The sequence below is a fragment of the Stenella coeruleoalba genome, assembly GCF_951394435.1.
Source record: "Stenella coeruleoalba genome assembly, chromosome: 3".
NCBI lineage: Eukaryota > Metazoa > Chordata > Mammalia > Artiodactyla > Delphinidae > Stenella > Stenella coeruleoalba.
In genome coordinates, this window is record NC_137148.1 from 58,615,026 (window position 1) to 58,638,225 (window position 23,200).

General features: G+C 38.8%; 1 protein-coding gene across 7 annotated transcripts in view; it reads right to left on the bottom strand.

The window, feature by feature from the left end:
- FAM169A (family with sequence similarity 169 member A) overlaps positions 1 to 22,410 on the bottom strand; it is a 66,341-nt gene extending 43,931 nt beyond the window's left edge. Inside the window, exons 1-4 of one of the 7 annotated variants that reach the window (XM_079916441.1) lie at positions 21,789 to 21,921; positions 2,930 to 3,064; positions 1,770 to 1,869; positions 1,372 to 1,457 (exon numbers count right to left, since the gene is read on the bottom strand). In XM_079916441.1, the coding sequence (XP_079772567.1) occupies positions 1,372 to 1,457; positions 1,770 to 1,869; positions 2,930 to 3,061 (318 nt within the window). In that variant the 5' untranslated portion in view covers positions 3,062 to 3,064; positions 21,789 to 21,921. Of the gene's footprint in view, positions 1 to 1,371; positions 1,458 to 1,769; positions 1,870 to 2,929; positions 3,065 to 21,264; positions 21,483 to 21,509; positions 21,758 to 21,788; positions 22,114 to 22,282 lie in introns of those variants that run through there. The other 6 variants (XM_079916438.1, XM_079916442.1, XM_079916443.1 and 3 more) reach the window with 6 other exon arrangements.
- Positions 22,411 to 23,200: the final 790 nt, after the last annotated feature.

A 23,200-nucleotide genomic window follows, 5' to 3' on the forward strand; every position in this document is an offset into this window, starting at 1 on the left:
GCAGGTCTGCACGGTCACAGGGACACCCTCACCAATTGCCTGACATTGAACAGTGGGGTTTTCCCCATAGACATCTGTCACTGCTAAAAACAAGAGTCTATCCATGAAATCTATCCCCCCTACCCCACCCCAAGTCTCCTTAAAGAAAAACAAGAATGTCCTCTAATTAGGCGAGAGGAGAGAAAAAGCATTAGGCATACACACACTACTCTCAAAAACCTCCCCGGTAAGGAATTTCCAATACCGAACACCGCATGAAATGACAAAGCTCTCCAGCTTACAGGGTATCCCACACCTTCCTTGAACAGCTCTGACCAGAATGAAATTCTTTCTGATACTGAGCTGAAATCTCTTTCCCAAAGCCTATACTTTGATATTCTGGATCACATAGTCTACAAATATTTGAAGACAGCCATGATATTCTCTTAAATTTCCTATCAAAGCTAAACAGAGGAAAAGACTAATCTAATATGATTTGGGGTACTCTTGCCACTTCAGTCTTCTCCCTTCAAATTGCTTCAGATCCCTAACCTTTTTTCTTTCTCTTCATGTTGGGCATGCAGATATTACAGGTATAAACATCGAAGATATGGGTAAGATAATGGGGCTTTTCTGTATAAACTTAAGGTTTTTATTAGCTTTTTTGCTTTCTTTGATTTTACTTCTAATTAACTAAAGCCCAATCTTTTTCATATGTGCTGCTGTTTTAGTATGGTCTTCATGGTATACAGTAGAGTTAAATTTTTGAACCCACAGATACTACTTTACCTTTCTCACTAATTTTAGATCTTTCTCTTTGTTTCTTAATTCTGCCTTTATGGATTAGTTCTCCCATCCAGCACTGTGGCATGCAGAATTGGTAAGTATGCCAACTATGTCTTCTTCTAAGTAACTGATAAAATGGTGACTAAGACAGAATAAAGGACCCAGTTTTACAGCATGCTGCTGAGGACCTCCCTTCCACTACACTGTTTGGAACACTGAACAGACCACCCAAAATGGCCCTACTGATAAGCAAGTTTACTGGTCAGTCTCTCCTAGAGACAGAGAACTTAAGCAACCACACAGAGATAAGCTTTTTCCCACCCAAAAAGAAAAATCAGAAACTAAAGTTGATATGGGTAACTACAGCTTAACTAAACCACAGGTACTCATTTTTCCTCCCCCAATTCTCAGACACTTTCACATAAAATCAAGGAAGCCCAATCTAAGTGCCAGTTTCACTGTTAACAATGGAACTCTAAGGGTTTAATATAACCCAGTATACTAAAATGGAGAAAAGCTCAATACCTTCAAAAACTATCACTGTTTATGGGAAACATATTGTGAAATGGCCTCCTAAACACTTTTAAAACTACAGGATCTTGTTACCTGCTTAAGTCCCTCTCTAGAAGGGACAGATGTTTTCACAATATCATCAATAGCCCACCACTGATCAGCAAGGTAAAGTGCCACAGCTAAAAGAAAATAAATGATTGTTAACATTTAAGTCTTAAAGTACACGATATTACTATTCGGTAAGGTTTTCAAGGATACCCTTACATATACCCATAGTTTACAATACAATGTGGCAGCCCCATTTATACCATTTTTATTGTATTTCACTCACTAAACATTTAATTATAAGCAACTGAGAATTTTATTTTCCTGAATTTACAGTTTGAAATAAGTTTTCTTTTTAAAAATTCCTTCATGTAGCTATCTTTCAATAAATTTCTAATTGTTTGAAAAAAATTCCTCAATTTACAAATATTAAACAAAACAGAGACCTGTGAGTGAGTCCTCAGGTGCAAAAAGAGCAAGAACTTTCTGGGTCTGATCTCCACCATAGAGAGGTACATAGCCTACATTTGACAGGCTAATAGGAATCTGAAACGACAATTTATTAAAGATTAGTGAAGAGTTGGTAAGAAAACATCACACAAAAACACCATGCTTCTATCAAAATGTCAAACGTACGTTAACGCTAATTATATAATTTCATTTCATAGGAGACATTTCTAGTCTTAAAAAAAAAAGAGCAAATCAGATAGACTTCGCTTTTGCAGGAATTTTATTAACTTAGGCGAAAAAATGAAAGTCTATTTCAATAAATATTATTGCGCTCTAGCTACGCATATGAATAAAAACAAAAGCATGATATGATCCATAAAGTTGTTAAACTTTATCATCTGTTATTTAGACCACCTGAGGGAGAAAAAAATTCCATTTTCTAGTAAAAACCACTAGGGTAAATTCATTTTTCCAGTAAGATATATGCAATACTTTAAATTTTTTCTGCTTTCATTAATCCAACGCTAATTCCCTACTTACACACAATATTGCCATTCAGAGAATTACAAAATATTGATGTTGGAAGAAACTTTAAAGAATTCTTTGAATAAACATCATCTTCCAGAAGAAAAACCTGAGGCCTAAAGAGGTTAGAGATTTGCCTATCATCAAATTCACACTAGAATTCTAATAATTTCATGTCTAATGATCTATCAAAATATATCTCAGTTTACTAATTAGAAATTTTATTTTAATATTTTGGGAAAAGGAAGATTTGTGACACAAAAATGTGTAATGTAGTGTTTTGCTGACATTTTTTATTAAAAAAATTTCTAAAATAACGATTTCCAAATCTAAAGTAGACTTAATTGGGTTAGCTCAAATATGGTAATCAGTCTTAGCAAAACTAGTAAACTACTTACATATAATTTTAAAGGCACAGTACAAATAATAAGCAACTGCCTGTAAAGTTAGTCTTTTTAAAACTTGATCACGCTGCTGTACTAACTAATCAATATTTATCCAGTTTACTGAAAAGTCTTCTGATAAAATTTTTAAAAGTGATTAGGTAACACTTTAAAAGATAATAAAAGGATACTGATTTCATGGATAAACTCAACTGAAAAGATCGATAAATCACTGCAGGATGCCTTACCGTAATATTGAGAAGAGAAAAACATTCAGGATTTTCAGGGTCCCCACACCTGAGATCTGACATGTAATCTTCGGCAGAATTTTCCATTTCCTCATGACTGCAATTATCCAGCATATCCACAGGGAATGCCATCCTCTTTAACAAAAAACATGAGACAAAATGTTTCAGAACATGAAAGGCTATCTTCCTGTACTGAGAAAAAACTTTTTATTGTAATAGCGCAGCATTTTATTGTAAGGAGACTTCTTTTTCACTATGCCAAGACAGACTACAACTTAAGCCTGCTAATCTAAATGTATGTCAGAAAGAAAACTTAAACACTCACTTGTATTAAAAACAAGCAATGAAATAAGAATTAATGCACATGCACCTACGGTCAATTAGTCTATGACAAAGGAGGTAAGAATATACAATGGACAAAAGACAGCCTCTTCAATAAGGAGTGCTGGGAAAACCGAACAACTACATGTAAAAGAATGAAATTAGAACATTTTTCTCACACCATTTACAAAAATAAACTCCAAATGGATTAAAGACCTAAATTTAAGACCGCAAACCATAAAAGTCCTAGAAGAAAACATAGACAGAATACTCTTTGACATAAACCGTAGAAATATTTTCTTGCCTCTGTCTACTAGGGCAAAGGAAACAAAAGCAAAAATAAACAAATGGGACCTTATTAAACTGAAAAGTTTTTTCACTGCAAAGGAAACCATCAACAAAATTCAAAGACAACCTACTGAATGGGAGAAAACATTTGCAAATGATATGACTGATAAGGGGTTAATATCCAAAATATATAAACAGCTCATACAACTCAATATCAAAAAAAACAACCAATTAAAACACGGGCGGAAGACCTGAATAGTCATTTTTCCAAAGAAGACATACAGATGGCCAACAGGCACATGAAAAGATGCTTCCACATCGTTAATCATCAGAGAAATGCAAGTCAAAACCACAATGAGATATTACCTCACATGTCAGAATGGTTATCATCAAAAAAACCCCACAAATAACAAATGTTGGAGAGGGTGTGGAAAAAAGGGAACCCTTGGACACTGTTGGTGGGAATGTAAATTGGTACAGCCAATGTGGAAAACAATATGGAAGTTTCTCAAAAAAACAAAAAATAGGGAATTCCCTAGTGGTCCACTGGTTAGGACTTGGCACTTTCACTGCCGTGGGCCTGAGTTCAATCCCTGATCGGGGAACTAGGATCCCACACGCCTTGCAGCACGGCCAAAAATAATAATAATAATTAAAAAATAAAAATAGGAGTAACATATGATCCAGCAATCCCACTCCGGGCATATATCCAAAGAAAACAAAAACAGTAATTCAAAAAGATTCATGCACCCCACTGTTCATAGCAGCACTATTTACAATAGCTAAGATACAGAAGTAAACTAAGTGTCCATCAACAGATGAATGGATAAAGAAGATGTGTTAATATATACACAATGAAATACTACTCAGCCATTAAAAAAGAATGAAATTTTTTCTTTTAAAGAATAAAAGAAAAAGAACAACATGGATAGACCTAGAAAGTATTATGCTTAGTGAAAGAAGTCAGACAAACACTGTATGTTATTACTTTTATGTGGAATCTAAAAAATAAAACAAATAAATGAACATAACAAAACAAACTCACAGATATAGAGAACAAACTGTTCATTACCAGTGGGGAGAGAGAAACAGAGAGGGGCAAGACAAGGGTAGGGGATTAAGAAGTACAAACTACTATGTATAAAATAAGCTTACAAGGATATATTGTTCAGCACAGGGAAATATAACCATTATTTTATAACTTTAAATGGCGTATAATCTATAAAAACATTGAATCACTATGTTGTACACCTGAAACTAATATTGTAAATCCACTATACTTCAATTTTTAAAAATGAATAATTCCTTAAATTATAAAAATAAATATTTATAAGGTATAGGATATAAACACACATACATAACAAATATATCCTCATATACCTCCCAACACAAAAGTCATTGTAAAAGGACACAAGGGAACTTTTCAGAATGATAGAAATGTTTACAACTACATTGTAGTGATGGCTGCACAACCCTATAAATTTACTAAAAAAAACCACGGAATTGTACAGCTGTAATCGGTAAATGTTACAGTATGTAAACTGTATCTCTCATGTATACAGCTGTTAAAAAAAAAAAAAGCCAGCACCTTAATGGGAAAAACTCTAAAGACTTTTTCACTAAAGTCAAGAAAAATAAGGACTTAACTAATAAATAACATTAGATAGGTACTTGCTAATGCAATTAGACAAGAGAAAGCAATTAGAAGTATAACAATTGGGGATGTGCATGGCTTGGGGTGAGGGGAGACTATCTCAACCTCAATTCGCAAATAATAAATTTAATTGAAAAACCCAAAAGAATCAATGGAAAAATTATTCCAAACAATAAGAAAATGTAGTAAAATGGTAGGACATAAAATTACATACAGAAATCAAGCCCTCATATATATAATAATAATCAGTAAGGAGAAATAATAAATAGAAAAAAATGAAGTAAAAATAGAAAAGACAACCCCATTAACAGTGGCAAAGATAAAAATAGACTTAAATTTAACAATAAACAATATAAAACATATAAGAAAAACTATAAAACAGCATGCCTGAAGGAAGCAAAGTGAACAACAGGGAAGACAAACCACATTCTTGGAAAGGAAGATTCTGCATCATTAAGGTAGCAGTTTCCTCTAAAATAATCTCTTAATTTAATGCAATCCTAATGAAAGCATCTCCAGGATTATTGTTTCCTGAAGCAAGACAAGTTGATTATAAAGTGAATTTGAAAGAATAAATAAGAATAGCTAGAAAAATCCTAAAAAGGCAGAGCAATGACTGGAGAAAAGTTCAAACCCTCTAAGATATTAAAGCACGTTATAAAACTTCTATGATACAAGCATATATAAAACTTCTATGCGATACAGGCATATAAACAGACAGACCAATGGAGCAAGATAAATATACCCTAATGCCTATAGAAATTGCATATATGATTACAGAGCTATTTCAATCAATGGGAGAAAGAAGCACTTTTTAATAGGCAGCATTGTTTCACTGGCCTTACAATATGTTTAAATGAGAAATTAATTTTGCCCATTTTTAACTTCTTATATCTGAAATCATATAATATGCTCTCTATTGCATCAACTCTTTTCACTCAACATTATTTCTGTGAGAAACACAAGCAGTGCTGCATCTATCATTTAATTTGTTCCCTTTTATTGCTATGTAGTATTCCACAACACACATATACAGTTTATTTACCAATCTACCGCTGATGGGCATTTGGGCTGCCATGAGCATTGCTGCAGGAATATTTCGGTAAATATATGCACTCACTTCTGTTTTTTTCCCAAGGTATAAAATATTTAATAATGTGTTGTTGATTTATGTTTTTTTAAAATGCACTCCTCTGTGATAGGCCTGCATACCCCGACTTATCAATCTTACTAAAAGTAAGACAAGCAGTTATTGTATGTAGTTTGATGTAATGCAACAAGAAAATTGGATCCAAATCTACCTATTAGACAAACATGAAACGATGTTTAAAGTATGCGGCCGGCCAAATGTAGAATAACTCAGTTTCTTCAATATATATACAGAATAGAGTTTAAAGAAAAAAGTGGAAACTAATGTAAATTTAAAGAAACTTAAGAGACATACTGATCAAATGCATTGTGGAGAGCATCCTGATTTGTGTATTCTTGAAAATTTCCATGAGAAAAAGTTAAAAAAAAAAACAACTTATGAGCTATGTCAACTACTGATCTACTAGTTCTTAAAGGAGGTACAAATAAAGCTGGTAAAGATTATCTTGTCTTAAAAGTTACCTGCTTTGTATTTACCCACAATAAAAATTGCAGAGCCGAACAGCTATATCTGTCAAAAACCTCAATTTTAATTTTTAAAAAAATGTATAAATGGAAAGGCAGGAGAAAATAAATTGAAAAAATAAAAGTTACTTTTCTCGAAGGTGACCTTCATCAAATCTATTTTAACACAACAAAAGTATTAGTAGACAAGAAACTGAAAATCTAATGGAAATATGAGATAAACACAAAAAAGACAGGACAAACATATATTGTAACAGTTATACATAGTTAAACATATTTTCATGAATTTCGAAGATATGATAATGAGAGGAAGTTACTTTTTTACCGTAATCTGAAATCTTGGTGCCAAGAACTTTAAAACTTGATATACATATGATTGGGGCCCTGATTTGTATATATAAATTTATATACATACAAATATGTATTTTTTAATTACATTGATTTTTTAATTTTTAAAAATCAAAACCTAGAAATAGAACACATAAATTCAGCCCATCTGTTAGTAAATGTAAATGTCTAAATAAAAGGAGAAAGCAAGAAAAATTTGTGAACCATTTATGAAAGCAATACCACAGAACTTCCAGCCAACTTACAAAAAGGAGGAAAAAAGACTGAATTTCAAGAGAGAACCATCAGGAGCTTATCTAAAAAGATGTTATACTTAGAAAAGGATCATAAAATAACACAGTAGCTCTGCATTGAAGGACGCTTATTTGTTAGTGTGGCAAATCTTTATAACTCTATCAAAGTCAATATGCAAAAGCAAACTAAGGAAATACAACATTATGTTCTATAGTCAGATCTAACAATTGTAGTGAAGATTAAGATTTAGACAAAACTAAAAACATGAAACAAATGGTCAATAGTGGGTGAGAGAAGCATAATGAGGATGCTAGTTAAAAGAATGTTAGTAACTGTTTTTGCTCTTTTGTAGACAAGCTCCCAGCTTTGTATCCAAGTAAAACATTCAAAAACATTTAATATACTATAGAAGCTCAAAAAGTATTAATATAAAAGCATTCCTGGGACTTCCCTGGCAGTCCAGTGGGCTACCACTGCAGGAGGCGCAGGTTCAATCCCTGGTGGGGGGGGGCAGGGGACTAAGATCTTGCATGCCGTGGCCCATCCCCCCAAAAAAGTATTCCTCTTAAACCAACTCAAAAGACTCTAGAATATTAGCTACCAAAACAAGGTATGAATGAAACATTTAAAATTTTCACTTGCTAAGAGTAATCATGATTTAAAGGATAAAATGTAAATTAATATTTGAAGATTGCTGCCAAAAACTTGGTCTACAAAAGCATAGTTAATTACAATCCCATAAAAATAATACAGTATTCTAGACAAAATGGACCCACAAGGAAGAGACTGGCAGAATAGCAAGTTTATCGGGGATTGGTTTTTTTAATCTATTACTAAATTAACTTTCTTAGGGACTTCCCTGGTGGCACAGTGGTTAAGAATCTGCCTGCCAATGCAGGGGACATGAGTTTGAGTCCTGGTCCAGGAAGATCCCACATGCCGCAGAGCAACTAAGCCCATGCGCCACAACTACTGAGCCTGTGCTCTAGAGCCTGCGAGCCACAACTGCTGAGCCCACGTGCCACAACTACTGAAGCCCGCGCACCTAGAGCCCATGCTCCGCAACAAGAGAATCCACAGCAGTGAGAAGCCCACACATCACAAGGAAGAGTAGCCCCCACTCGCCACAAGAGAAAGCCCGCACGCAACAACAAAGACCCATCGCAGCCAAAAATAAAAATAAATAAATAATAAAAATTAAAAAAGAAGACACTACTACAGATCAAAGGCAAGTATAACATGACTAAACTCAAGTGTAAAAAGAGAAAGTCATTATCCTTCATTCTTAAACCTTTTTAGATTGAGGTTTTTAAAAAGAAAAATAATCTCTTCTGGGCTAATTTTTATTATTAAAGATTGTATAGGGCTTCCCTAGTGGCGCAGTGGTTGGGAGTCTGCCTGCCAATACAGGGGACGCGGGTTCGAGCCCTGGTCTGGGAGGATCCCACATGCCGCGGAGCAACTAAGCCCGTGAGCCACAACTGCTGAGCCTGTGCGTCTGGAGCCTGTGCTCCACAACGGGAGAGGCCGCCACAGTGAGAGGCCCGCGCACCGCGATGAGGAGTGGCCCCCGCTCACCGCAACTGAAGAAAACCCTCGCAAAGAAATGAAGACCCAACACATACAAAAATAAATTAATTAATTAATTTAAAAAAATTATATATACAAACACAAAATGAAACAATCCTATTTTCCTGAAATCCAATCATTTAAATACTCTGAAATTTACATAAAGAGCGTTACTGGAGGGAAGAAACTTCACTTAATTAGAGGTTGTGATTTTTAACTAACTTTTATTAAGTGCCAGAATGTGTCAGAACTGTGCTAAAAGAATGCCATTCACTCTCATTCAAGCCTTATAGCAAAGATATGTGGTGGACCCGACTAATATTCTTATTTTATAGAAAAGTAAACCACCTTGGAGAGGTTAATCATTTCCCCAAAGTCACATGGAGAGCGGGTGGCAAACCTGAGATCCAGCCCATCCTACAGAGTTAAATACTGGGTACTGCATCACATTCAAGGCCCTTTAAGAGCACGTTTTATAGTGAAAAACTTTAGACTTGGAGCACTAGAAATCTGGCAATTTCCAGATACATCTGACTTGATTTTAATATTGTTGATCTAAAGGACTTTTTTTTAATCTTTGTTTTGAGATTTGGAAACATAACTAAACAAATCCTTAAATCCATCATTTTTGTGGCAGCAAAGCTAGTTTAAAATGAATGTATTTCTTCTTCACTATAGAAGGAATTATTTCACTCTTTTCTCTCTCATCTCACCTCCAGGGTATCTCCCAACAAACTTAGAAGTTGTGATTTCTGGGGTTTCCCTGGTGGCGCAGTGGTTAAGAATTCACCTGCCAATGCAGGGGACACAGGTTCAAGCCCCGGTCCGGGAAGATCCCACATGCCGCGGAGCAACAAAGCCTGTGCGCCACTACTACTGAGCCTGCGCTCTAGAGCCTGCGAGCCACAACTACTGAGCCCGCGCACCTAGAGCCCGTGCTCCGCAACAAGAGAAGTCAGCACAATGAGAAGCCCGCACACCGCAATGAAGAGTAGCCCCTGCTCACCACAACTAGAGAGAGCCCGTGTGCAGCAGCAAAGACCCAATGCAGCCAAAAATAAGTAAATAAAATAAATAAATTTATTATTTTTTAAAGTTGTGATTTCTGAATATAGTTTTAAAACAACTACAGGGCTTCCCTGGTGGCGCAGTGGTTGAGAGTCCACCTGCCGATGCAGGGGACATGGGTTCGTGCCCCGATCCAGGAAGATCCCACATGCCGCAGAGCGGCTGGGCCCGTGAGCCATAGCTGCTGAGCCTGCGCGTCCGGAGGCTGTGCTCCGCAACGGGAGAGGCCACAACAGTGAGAGGCCCGCGTACCGCAAAAAAAAAAACAAAGAACAACTACAGCATCAGTTTTTAATATGAAAAAAATTAGAAAATGTTTCCCCAATTCCAAAAGCCCAGACACACACCTCTTCTAAAATACTTTTGTGTTTTCAAATCTGTCCTTAAATCTGTTACGTTTATTACTGGTCATTCTCAGGCTAAATTGTATTGGCTAAACAATCACCAATTAATATTTAAAGAAGATGAAAGAACTAGCAGTTATTATAAATCGGTCATAGCAAGTAACATTTACTGAGAAATGACCACACACCAGACTTTAAAGGGACTGTGGCATGTAATACGTAATGAGGCACTTCTATCAGCCCCATTCTATAAAGAAATGGAGCTTTAGAGATTAAGATTTGATCAACGTCATACCACTAATGGAGCTAGAAGAATACGAATCCAGACAATCAAACATATATTCCAATATAATTATTTGTACTCAATATGCAAAATCAAATATCATAGTCTTTGTCATGGTTATAAGAAATTTCCTTTTGCAAAATATCACAATAATTACCTTTTATTAAATATTCTATTCACATATTACACCAGAAAAAGTACTCGCATTGGAATCCTGTGACCTTGATTCCCGGGTCAGCTGTGCTAACCAGCTCTGTGATCCTAGGCGAGTTACTCACCGTCTTTAGGCTTCTGTATTCTCATTGGTAATGTGATGCAACTGGACAGGATAATCCTAAGGACCTTTCACCTCTAAATGTTTTTAACAGTTTATTTAAAAAAATAGCGGTTACTTAAGACTGTGTAAACTACTAGCCTTAAGCTGGTTCCGCTAGTTCAGGGAGGCAAGAGAAGGGTAATAAGGTTCTGGAGAGAAATATAAGTTGCTGTGAAAAAAATCAGTCACTTCTCTCTCTTTTTTGTTGTTTTTAAGCTTCTGTTCTATGTTACGTAACTGTAAAGCTGTCAGATCAAATTCTGTCAAGTACTTTATGCTCTGCCCATGAGATGAACCAAAAGGCCTAACTAGATTCTACATGAATGAGAAAGCTTAATGTCGCCTTAAGCGAACTAACTCATCAAAAAGTTTACGCAGAATGGACAATGAAGTGTAAAAAGTGTCCAAATTAATTTATAAATTAAGCAAATGGCATGCTCATTAATCCTAGATAACCTGTAAAAAAAAATTAATGCTCACACCTCTTACGTAAGAACTCTAAGATGCCCACCACCTATTTTACACCCATCTTTTAATAATTTCATCCTTTTCTCCTGAAAAATTATCTATTTGCAAGAATGAATGCTCTTAACAAGAAAGAAAATATAAGAGTTAAAAACCGTACTCCTATTATTGTGATTTTTTTCCCCTATTTAAGGTTAATTACTGGATATCAACTATACTCTTAAAACAGGGAAATATATTTTTTAACTTTAGTTCCTAAATAATTTCAAGATTCTTATAGATTATTGCTATTATCTGGGGGCTTTAGGAGGAGGAGAAGATCCAAAAAATTACGGAAATTTTAGAGCTGAAAGAGTTCTTAGAGAAAAAACAATTATCTCAACCAATCCAAGGCATGATCCTACCTCTCTCTCCTCATTGTTCCCCCAACACCGAAAATAGCTTAGGTGTCCCAGCAACATAATCCGCAAAGCTCTCAACCTTTTACACAAAAGGCCTGTTTCTGGACCTTATTATGATTCTCCTCTTGATTCTTCCCTTGTCTCTTTCTAACATCATAACCTTCCCTAACGAACCTAACCCATGTACTACATCAGCTCAACTGAACTCTCTCCTACTCACCTTTTATCCTTCTATCCCTCCTACCCACACAAGGCCCTAGTTCCTAGGTTAATCCTTCTTTGCTCTTAGAGCTGAGTTTTTAAGTATGACAAAAATGAAACCACTGAACAGACTGCTACAACTATCAACTCTCAAGTGGGCTCAACACTACTCAGAAATCCTTTTCTATCTTCTGAGAGAGGAAAAAGATTTGATTACATATAGGTAAAGACTACCTATAAGTTTATGGGTAATGGGGCAGGAAGTTAAATGCGGTTCATACCTGTTACCTCTTTTTATTTCAAGTAGAAAACAAAATCATCTTTTGAAATAATCATCACTGAGCCAACAGTGGACTACACACCTGGTTCTATTTGAAACATTTCACATGTATCCCTGATAAAGTTTTTATCCCAAACCCATGAAGTGGATAATTTATCTCATTTGTCAGATGAGGAAATTAAAACACATAGCAGCAGAGTAACTTATTCAAGGCACACTATAGTAAGTGGCAAAGCTAGAATCTGAACCCAGGAGTCTAGCTGTGAGGCCTATCCTTTTAGTTACCACGCTATGTCTGAAAGCACAGCGCCTTAGGACCCTAAGATGGTATAAGATTGCTTATACATATCAAGAGAAATCTTAACAGTTTTCTTTATAAAGGTTTAATTCCTCTCCATATCCAGAAAAATGGTCCTAGATCTAAGAAAACATTTAAAGATGAAGGTACTGGGTACCTGGTATGTTTCAGGGCTTACAAAAGCAAAATCCAGTCATATGTCATAGAATTTTGTACACGTGAAAGGTGGAATATGTAGAATACTAGCTAAGGGAGTGTGTTCTTGAGCCAAACTGCCAGGATTACTAGCTGTGTGACCACAGGCATATTACTTGAACAGATAGAGAAAAAGAAACTCTGAGGAAGGAATAAATTGCAAGGGTAAAACTAATAACTTTGAATACACAGTAAAATTTTTACATCTAAAAACAAAAAATTCAGAGGCAAACGTTATATAACCAATATGACCCACAAGAGTTAGGTTGCTTAATACAAATACAATGGTTTTTAAACTAAGATGCAAATAAACAAGCAAGTGGCATGGCCAATTCATAAAACAGGACAAACACCAAAAATGCTCAACTCTTAATTTCTTTTTAAAAAGCCTATTGCATGTACTTTTAAAACTAATTTATGAAAAATATTGGTATATACTTGCATGTTTATACAGAAGATGATGTGGAAGGGCATACATTATATTGTTATTGTTAACAGTAGTTATTCTTGATGAAGGAGGAAGGAGGGACCCAAGGGAAGAGACATGCGGGGAAGAAAGGAGATTCCATATAGAGCCTCTTCCTCAATCGTTTTTGTAGTGCAGTCTCTCTTGGATGCATCCGATTGACAAAATTTAGGTTACATGCCTGCATCCTACCTCCAAGGGAGACAGAATTTGATATGGGGGTTCTACCTTGGGGAGGCAAAACAGGGCTCATAGGGCTGAAATGAGACTCCTAAGCAAAATGAGTCAGAACACAAATACTAAATGACCACACCCAGGAATGGATGCTAAATCCTTTTCTAACTACATATACACTTGCAGCAAGATATAGAGAGCTACTTACACTCCTCAGATACATATGCAAAAGCCTAACAATAAATTAATAGGTGATATTTCCACTACTGGGCATATACCCTGAGAAAATCATAATTCAAAAAGGGTCATGTACCACAATGTTCACTGCGGCTCTACAATAACCAGGACATGGAAGCAACCTAAGTGTCCATCGACTTATGAATGCATAAAAAGATGGGGCACATATATACAATGGAATATTACTCAGCCATAAAAAGAAACAAAATTGAGTCATTTGTAGTGAGGTGGATGGACCTAGAGACTGTCATACAGAATGAAGTCAGAAAGAGAAAAATAAATACTGTATGCTAACACATAATATGGAATCTAAAAAAAAAAAAGGTTCTGAAGAACCTAGGGGCAGGACAGGAATAAAGACGCAGACGTAGAGAATGGACTTGAGGACACGGGGAGGGGGAAGGGTAAGTTGGGACAAAGTGAGAGAGTGGCGTGGACATATATACACTACCAAATGTAAAATATCGATAGCTAGTGGGAAGCAGCCGCATAGCATAGGGAGATCAGCTCGGTGCTTTGTGACCACCCAGAGGGGTGGGATAGGGAGGGTGGGAGGGGGATGCAAGAGGGAGGAGATATGGGGATATATGTATAGCTGATTCACTTTGTTATAACGCAGAAACTAACACACCATTGTAAAGCAATTATACTCCAATAAAGATGTTAAAAAAATTTTTTTAAGTTATACAAAATTTTTTAAAAATGTGCTTATAACTGAAGCTTCCACTTGACTGACTACATATAGTACTACAGAATACACGTGCCTCTAGAACATGTCAGCTACTATAGCCCTTCATGACCCAGCTTACCGAACACTGTTTATCTCACAGGAGCGGTGGTCTGCAAACATCAGGAAGGGCAAAATAAGAACTACTGAAATGAATACACCATAAAGTTTTGTCCTTCATTTCAACATTAGACAATCTATTTTTTTTTTTAACCTGGTTTCTTTACCATGGAACAGGTCTGATTTAATAGTGCTTAAAGTTAACAGGGGTTTGGTAGAAAACCTCAAGGACACAGGCAATTTTTAAAAACAGGAGTCCAAACAACATGCATATTGTTGTAGATATCTTTAACATAAAATATCACAGGTTTGTCTCATTTAGAACCACGAAGATGGATATTTTCTTTTTTTTTTTTTTGCGGTACGCGGGCCTCTCACTGTTGCTGCCTCTCCCGTTGCGGAGCACAGGCTCCAGACGCGCAGGCTCAGCGGCCATGGCTCACGGGCCCAGCCGCTCCACAGCATGTGGGATCCTCCAGGACTGGGGCACAAACCTGTGTCCCCTGCATCGGCAGGCGGACTCTCAACCACTGTGCCACCAGGGAAGCCCTGGATATTTTCATTTTAAAGGAAATACTCAGAACAAAAAGCAAAAACAAAACAAAACTTGGTGCTTAATTTTGGCATATGATTTATGAAATATTCTGCTGAGTCACAATCAGCACCACCAAAACCACCCCACCCCATCCCCTAGTATTTTCACTGCACAACAAATAAATGTAACCAAGGGCTGCTGCTATCTGCAGAGTATCACCCCAACTTGGAAAACCAGCAGCCTCCAACCCACAGGCTAACCACTCCGCTCTACGTTCCAGGCTTCTCCAACTCTGCACGTAAGACTCATGGCCCCATACACCTGCTCTTGCAATCCTCATGCAAACTCAGGTGTGTATGCTTACCCAGGTCAAGTGAAATCGTTTCCTTACCTTTCACTGGCAGCAGTCCCAGGGAAAAAAAGAGATAGTAGTAGCCTTCCTCTCTGGCTTCAACACATATTTACTACATAAATGAATGACTGAACAAAGGTTTGTATAAATAAACCACACACTGGTGCTAGGAGCAAGAGCTGCCAAAGATGAAACACATGAAGTTCTGCTGCTAAAGGAAGAGCAATAGATAGTCTCTCAACAGGCAAAGATAGAAGTGAAGACCCTCTAGTAAAGCAACTATACTCCAATAAAAATTAATTTAAAAAAAGAAGAAAGGAAGACCCTCTAAGAAGATGGGAATGCTAAATGGAAGCCAGAAAGCATGCTGAGAATGGCAAGTAGTTGGATTCACCAACAGAGTTAAGGTATATAAAAAGTAGTAGTGGTAGGTACACTAGGAAAATAAATTGATAGAACGTAACAGGCCAAGAATACCAGACTGAAGAGTTTGGACTTTATTTGGCACACAGAAGGAGGCAATTTAAAGATCCTGAGCAGAAAAGAGACATCCAAGGCTATGCTTGAAGACAGTTTATCTAGCAGCTGTGTGTAGGATGGATTAATAGGTAGAAATGAAGGCAGACAAGTTGAGAAACTCATGAGTTTCTCGTAAGTTCCTTGTGCATACTTCTTTTAACATACTTATCACATGAGAGTGTGATTTACTTTTCTTCGTCTATTCTACCAGGCTCAGAACTCCAGAGAAGCATAATCCATTTTTCCAAACATATAAAAAGTAGGGATGAATCAAATGATGTCTGATGTCCTTTCTAACTAGTAACTTAGGTGTCTATGTTCAATTACTTAGAGAACGAAGATAGGAAATAATTTACAAAGGGGTGGTATCAGCAAATTCATTTATAACCACTTTTTATAATTCAAAATGTTTTCTGATGATGGAAGATCATTCATCGCTTGCTTACCTTGCACAAGGCATTATGTTCAATTCATATTATATCACATATATAATATGTTCACACATATTATATCACTTATTCCTCAAAATGACCCTATGAGGCAGGTATTCATACATTCTTCCAACGAGCCTCAGGTGTAAAAAGGTTAAGTAAGTGGCCCAAGTTCACACAGTTAGTAAGCGGCAGAGTCAGTCTCTAAACCTAGGCAATCTCTCTCCAGAACCTGGATTTAACCAGGTTCCCAGGTCAAGACAAAAGGTCAGTATAACCCATAATGTATCTAATCATACAATTATCATAGAATATATCAAGCATATTGTTCAGTCACTCTTTAAGTGTTAGATTTTTAAAAAATCTTGCAGTATCCTCTCTTCAGGCTTTAGATACTTGAAAAATTTGAAGAGTCAATACGCAGATGAAAACTTAAGACTTTTTCAACATATCTCTAAAGAGTAAAAGAAATGGGCCTTCCCAACAATAAATTCTACCCACAAATGTATCACGCCGCATGAAAACACAGACCAACCAATTAGCTGATCAGAGTCCTGTTAGTGACAGCTGATACATTCCAACTCTGGTTGGAGTAACATCTCTCTGCCCTGTTGTAAATAAAGAACATCCGTGCGCCAGTTCTAGAAAGGAGAGCCAAGAGCTTCTAGACTTCAGTTGAGTGGTTGTGTATGAAACTGTAAAATCATATGAATCATTTTATAAAATAGAACTATGCTTTTTGTTGTTGTTGTCGCCATTCTGAGAAGCTACTCAGATACAAAAAGTTAGTATTCTCCAAACAAAATTTACTCAGAATCACTTCCATTTCTTTTTCACGGTTTAGAAAAATTTAGCAAGAAATCTCCTCAGCCTTGAAATTAATTTCAAGGACTTTCAGATATGCATTAACTTACAAAGCTAAATATCAAGACTTCTAACATGTGGTTGCTGTTTGCTAAGTATAGCTCTATTTTCCACTCATATGATTAATTGATAGAAAACAGATTCTTAGTCTGGGATCCACAAAAGCTATAAAGGGGACTACATGAATTACTTTCAATTTTTCAAAAAACACGTATTTCCCCTACATAATACACAAAATAGTGAAAACCAAAGATTTTCTTGGTTTTAACTAGAATTCTACCAACTCAACTCATTTTGGTTATACTTTATCTCAGGTAAAGCAAAAGCTCTGACAAGTGGTAGAGAAATCACAATTTTAAAAAAGAAAAAGTAAATCAGTGCTTTGAAATGTACCTCAAAAAAGTGCTGTACGTGGCGCGATGTGGGGAGAAGAAAATAAAAGGGAGAAAAAGATTAGAAACACTGAACTAGATACCAAAAAAAACAAAAACAAAAAACGATCCTAATCTCACAGATGATAACATTAGTTGTAGCTCACCTTTAGGAACATTGTAACATTTACCTCTGCCAACATTTTGAGATAAGCTCTGTTATAACTACTCTTTTATAAAGCCAGGGTTCAAACTTATGTCTATTTGGTTTAAATTGTGGAATTATACTGCCTCTGAATAATAACTACTGTTAACTTAAGAATCAGAATAACTTCATCTGATATATCAGGGGCTGGCTGATCTAAACCTGAAAGCATTGTTAATACGTATAAGACTTTAGAGGGACTTCCCTGGTGGTCCAGTGGTTAAGACTCCGTGCTTCCACTGCAGGGGGCTCAGGATTGATCCCTGGTGGGGGAACTAAGATTCCACATGCCTTGCCATGTGGCCAAAAAGTAAAAATACTTCAGACTAAAAAGTTCCTTATCAGTACAGTTTATTACTTTATCAATCATTGTACAACAAACAGTCAAGCTCATTGACTTTTTCTCCACGGCTATTCATTCTTAAAATTGGCTTCTCCCCTTATCGCTATACTTATATTACTTTTCTTAAGGCCTCCAATAACCTCTCAATTCCCAAATTCAAGGGATTATTTTCATTCTCACCCCTCTTGTCCTTATGACAGACCAGACCCAACTGACTATTTTCTGCCACTTAGAAGTTTCCCTCCTTCCCTGGACAACACTCTCTCTCAATTCTATTTTTTAGCTTCTTTCCCTCAGTTTCTTTCAGCAACTGAACCCTCTCCTCTGCATAATCCATAAATGCAGGGGTCCCCCAACATGCAGTCTGGCACTTTTTTTTCTTTCTTTCTTTCTTTTTGCGGTACGCGGGCCTCTCACTGCAGTGGCCTCTCCCGCTGCGGAGCACAGGCTCCGGACGCGCAGTCTCAGCGGCCATGGCTCACGGGCCCAGCTGCTCCGCGGCATGTGAAATCTTCCCGGACCGGGGCATGAACCTGTGTCCCCTGCATCGGCAGGCGGACTCTCAACCACTGCGCCACCAGGGAAGCCCTGGCACTTTCTTAAAGAATACGATTTACTAAGTTTATTTGTTCCCTATACATATTTGCAAAAATCTTTTCTGCATTTAGATTTTAAGGAATTCTTAACATTTTAATCCACAATACTTCACTAAACTATAAACACCATGAGGGTGGGGTCTATTTGGTTTTGTGGTCCATAACATAAGACACTCAGTGTTTGCTGAATACATGAAAGCTCCCTTTGGTGTAACCTAGACCTAACATCTCATTGGAGCAGCTGGTAACTAAAATCATGCTTTTTTTTTTAAAGTATGTGCTAAGTCACAAACTTTCTGGCCCAAAAAATAGGTTGGACTAGATGAGTAGATTCCTCCTACAGAGCAGATAAACCTTAAGGTTTCATATACCAGCTCTAAAATTCAATGAGTCTAACAATTATCAGCTGTTCCCAGATTATCTTTAAATCATCACACCTCTTCCTTAATAAATACAACCTTGAGTAATTTTGTTGTTGTTGTACTAAAGAATTGTGAAATACCCCTACTACCGATGAAGCATGCCAAATTTAGTACTTTAATTTCAGGGTTAAACATACAAAGGATCAGAAGCCTAAAGGTGTGTGAAAAGAAAATCACTGTAAACACAATAATCGTGCAATTCTTTTTTTCAATTTAGAATCATAAAATCTTAGAAATGGGAATAAACATTAAAGTTTTGTTTAACTTCCTACTCAACCAACGATCCTTTCTAAAGAATCCATGATATTTTTTGCAAACCTGCCCGAATACTCAATCCTTTTGTATTCTAATTAACTCTAAAAAGTAAATCTTAGGCACATGACTGAACCTAACACACACAGAAGGCTTAAAAAGGGTTAGTTAGGTAGGAGATAAGTAGAAAAATGTTAGGTTTTTCTTTCTCTTTTCAATTTCTCAACCATTGGTATAATAATGCTCAAAATCTCAAGCCACATTAAAGATAAAAAAGCACACCAAGATCACTTCCAAACTCAGGTTAATTAAATTCATTAGTACCAATTCAGTACTGACACGTGTATTAAGAGAATCAGTGTAAAGATATAGGGATTGTGTTTGACTATGTGCTGAACTTGCCGGCAGGAACAATCTCAATCCCTTGGGACCTAGCACGGGTCCAGTCCTTAGCAGGCAATCTTTACTTCCTTAAGTTCTCTGAAACAAGACATCTCTCAGCTCATCTCTTGATGTCCAAGGTCGCTTTCACCTCCATAATTCTTCCCACAGAACATGTCATTAAGGAGTGGCATGACACTTCTGCTAGGGATGGTACATGATATGGAATCATGTGTTTGCAGAGATACTAAGTGAAAGAGTCTTCAACTAATCAGAAAAAAAGTTCAGAGTAATTTAATAAAGAGGATGACTCTCAAAAGCATCTAACTATAAAATATTTTGTTTTCTCCAAATCAGAGTTAAGCCTTTTGTTTGACATATATTGTATCTTTATTAGAGAAATGATACCAGTTGTAATGATTCGAATACTCTTTCAAAGGTCAGTCTCATTGGGAACTTGTTAGAACCTAAAATCCACAGGTAAAGCATCTTAGGTTATAATCACTCAAGCAGCAGACCAATGGTGCTACTCATATAAGCTAAGTTCCCTAAGCCAATCCTCATCATAAATTCAAAGAGAGGAGTTCACTGTGACAGCTACAAGCTTTCCGTGAAAGGCTCTGATAGTTTACCTTTATTTGTACTGGAAGTCTTATCACAAACGGACTTTTCGCAGGCTCCTCTCACCACCACATTCCCTGGGCTCCCCCCACCAGAAAAAACAAACAACAACAAACAAGCAAAGGTTTTTAAAAACCAAAAACTTAGTCTCATCCACATACCAAAAACTTAATCTTGTCCATGTTAGTCACTAAAAATCGTTCCTCTTGAAGGAGAAAAGCAAAATACGGTTTGCAAAAATAACCTACACATCTTTTGTACATACACACATAAATGCAAGCAGACGATACAAGGCACATCAAACCCAGATCCATTTTAGTGAATTCCCTCCAGGGCCCAAATGTGTGTATTATGCAACTGCCACCATTCCAGACTTTAATCCCTGTCTGTGATGCAGTGATAAAATACAGATGACCGGAGTATAATCTACTAGGTACGTACGTATATTTGCGAGGAGACAAGTTAAAACAAGAATTACCAAATTCTCTGGAACCGTGAAAATGACGGAAGGTGTAACAGTTCTAAATCACAACTTTTCCTTTGGGTAGTCTTTTAGCAACCTGTCCCTACCCCCCTCAAAATCCTCACACGAGAGCGTTTTCATTGAGGTTTTGAAACGATATCCCAAAAGACGAAGGGGTAGTGGTTATTTTAGAATCTACTCCCGGCAAGACACTCATACCACTTTCCAGAAGCTGAAAAGCCAGTGAGATACTTGACCCCCTCTCCCAAAGGGCGATAATGGGAGTAAATGTAACCCAGATCCCTGAGCCATAAACAAACCAAAGCTTCACCCACTGATTTCCGAGGGCACAGGCCTCGAAAAATTGCATAATGGACAACTAAGAATTAGAACAAAATTGTAATGACCTACATTCTAGAACGGAATCTATACAATACCTATTCCAAAAGCGGTTAAAGGTAAGAGCAGCGGTCAGAGCATCCGTGGCTGAACCCGAGTCCAAACGCTTCCGCCCCACCAGCCACCAAGTCCGCTTCCCCCACGCCGAGGCGACCGACCGGGCGGACAGGCTCCAGGTGGGAGAGGTGGGAGGGGAGGGGAGGGGAGTAGAGGGGGCACAGCAAGCAGCAGCTGGGGAACGGGCCGCGGCGGGCGGAGGAAGGAGAAGGAGGCATTCCCTCACACAAAATGGTGGCGCTGGCGCGGAGGCCGGCGCACCTGGGGCGTGCCACACGCCCCTCGGGGGAGCAGGCCAGTTACCCGCAGCTGGACGCGCGCCCCGGGCCCGGGTGGCCGACGTGGGCCTGCGTCGCGCCCGAGTCCTCGGGGCAGCCCGCAGCTCTTGGTTCAAGTCACCGCCCGCGCACGGGGGTGCGGGGCCGGGGCCGGCGGGGCGCGAGGCCGGACCGGGCAGCCTCGGCCTGGGCCCGCGGCCCCCGCCCGGGACGGGCCGCGCACTCACCTCCGACGCGCCGCCGGAGCCCGGGAAAGGAGGCGGAGCCGCGGGAATGAATGAAGCCGGCGGCGGCTCGCTGGCGACCCCCAGCCGGGCCCGGGCCGCGCCGCTCGCGGCTGCGGGGGCCGGTACAGCCGCCTGCCCCTCGCCCGGGACGCCCGGCTCCTGGTCGGCGGGTCGGCCGCAGCCCACCGTGCCCTCCGCCAGCGTGACGCACTCGCGCCGCAGCGTCTCCAGCCTTTGCAGCCGCGCGGCGCCCGCGCCCACCGCGAATCCCCCCGCCCGCGCCGCGCGGCCCCTCCTCAACGCCCGGGACGCCGCCCTGCCTCCCGCCGGGCTCGCCGGTTAGGCGGGCGCCGGGCAGGTGCGGGCTTGGCCGGCCGGAGGGCGCCACGCGGCCGCCGCCCCGCCACCCGCGCCCCCTCTCCCCGCTCCCGCCGCCGTCGCTAGTCAGAGCGCGACGCCCCAGCTCAGGCAATGGCCGGGTATTAAAGAGTGACCTTGGCTTAGGTATAAAAATAGGTGCGGGTAAGCTGCGGGGACCACGACGCTGAATTTGCGTATTCCTTTAATGTCAACATTCGCAGGATCCCGTTTGCACGCCCCAAGGAGTTCTCCTCTAGCGAGGGGCGGGACCTCCGGGAATTTATCCAGGGTGGGCGAGGCCTGCCGGCCTCGGACAGGGATGCGGAGGGTGCGGAAGAAGTCCACAGGCCCCCTCCGGCCACCTCCCTCCGAAACCCACTGCCACACTGGAGGATGGAAGGCGAAAGGAAGTCGAGAGGCCCCTTCACAATTTGGACAAGCCCAAGTGCCCAGACTTCCATCTTGAGATTACAAGGAACCACCAGATTCCTGCGTTGAGCTTTTCTCTTTCAGAAACTAGCACACGCAAAACTATCCCTAACCCAGGAGGACCGCGCTCCACCCTCCTTCGCTTCCTCTTCCTATTCATTTCCCTTGCTTTAGCGCCCAGGGCCCTTTTGCTAATTACACTCCCAGGAGAGAAAGATAAACTCTCAAGTATTTAAAGCATGGTAGATTTCTTTAAAGTAATGCATGCCACGGTTTAAATATGTTTAATAAGTGAACTGAGGAATAGTATTGTATTTGAGTAATTTTAAGACTTCCTATTATCCATAAACTCTGGAAAATAAACTCATCATTCAAGAGGCGTGGCACTGTTTTTAGCTCATCCAGTACCTTTGAAATTGCTTCTTTAATTCCTCAGAAATATTTAGCAATCATAGTACCGACCTTTCATGAAGTTACTAACGATCAATGAGATCAATAAATACTTCAAAGAATACTTGTTGATGCAGAGATATTTGGCTCAGAATTTTTTCATCAGATAGAATTTTCTACCTTCAGTTGCTCGTAAGAATCAACCTCACATCTGTAATGTTTTTTTATTTGTA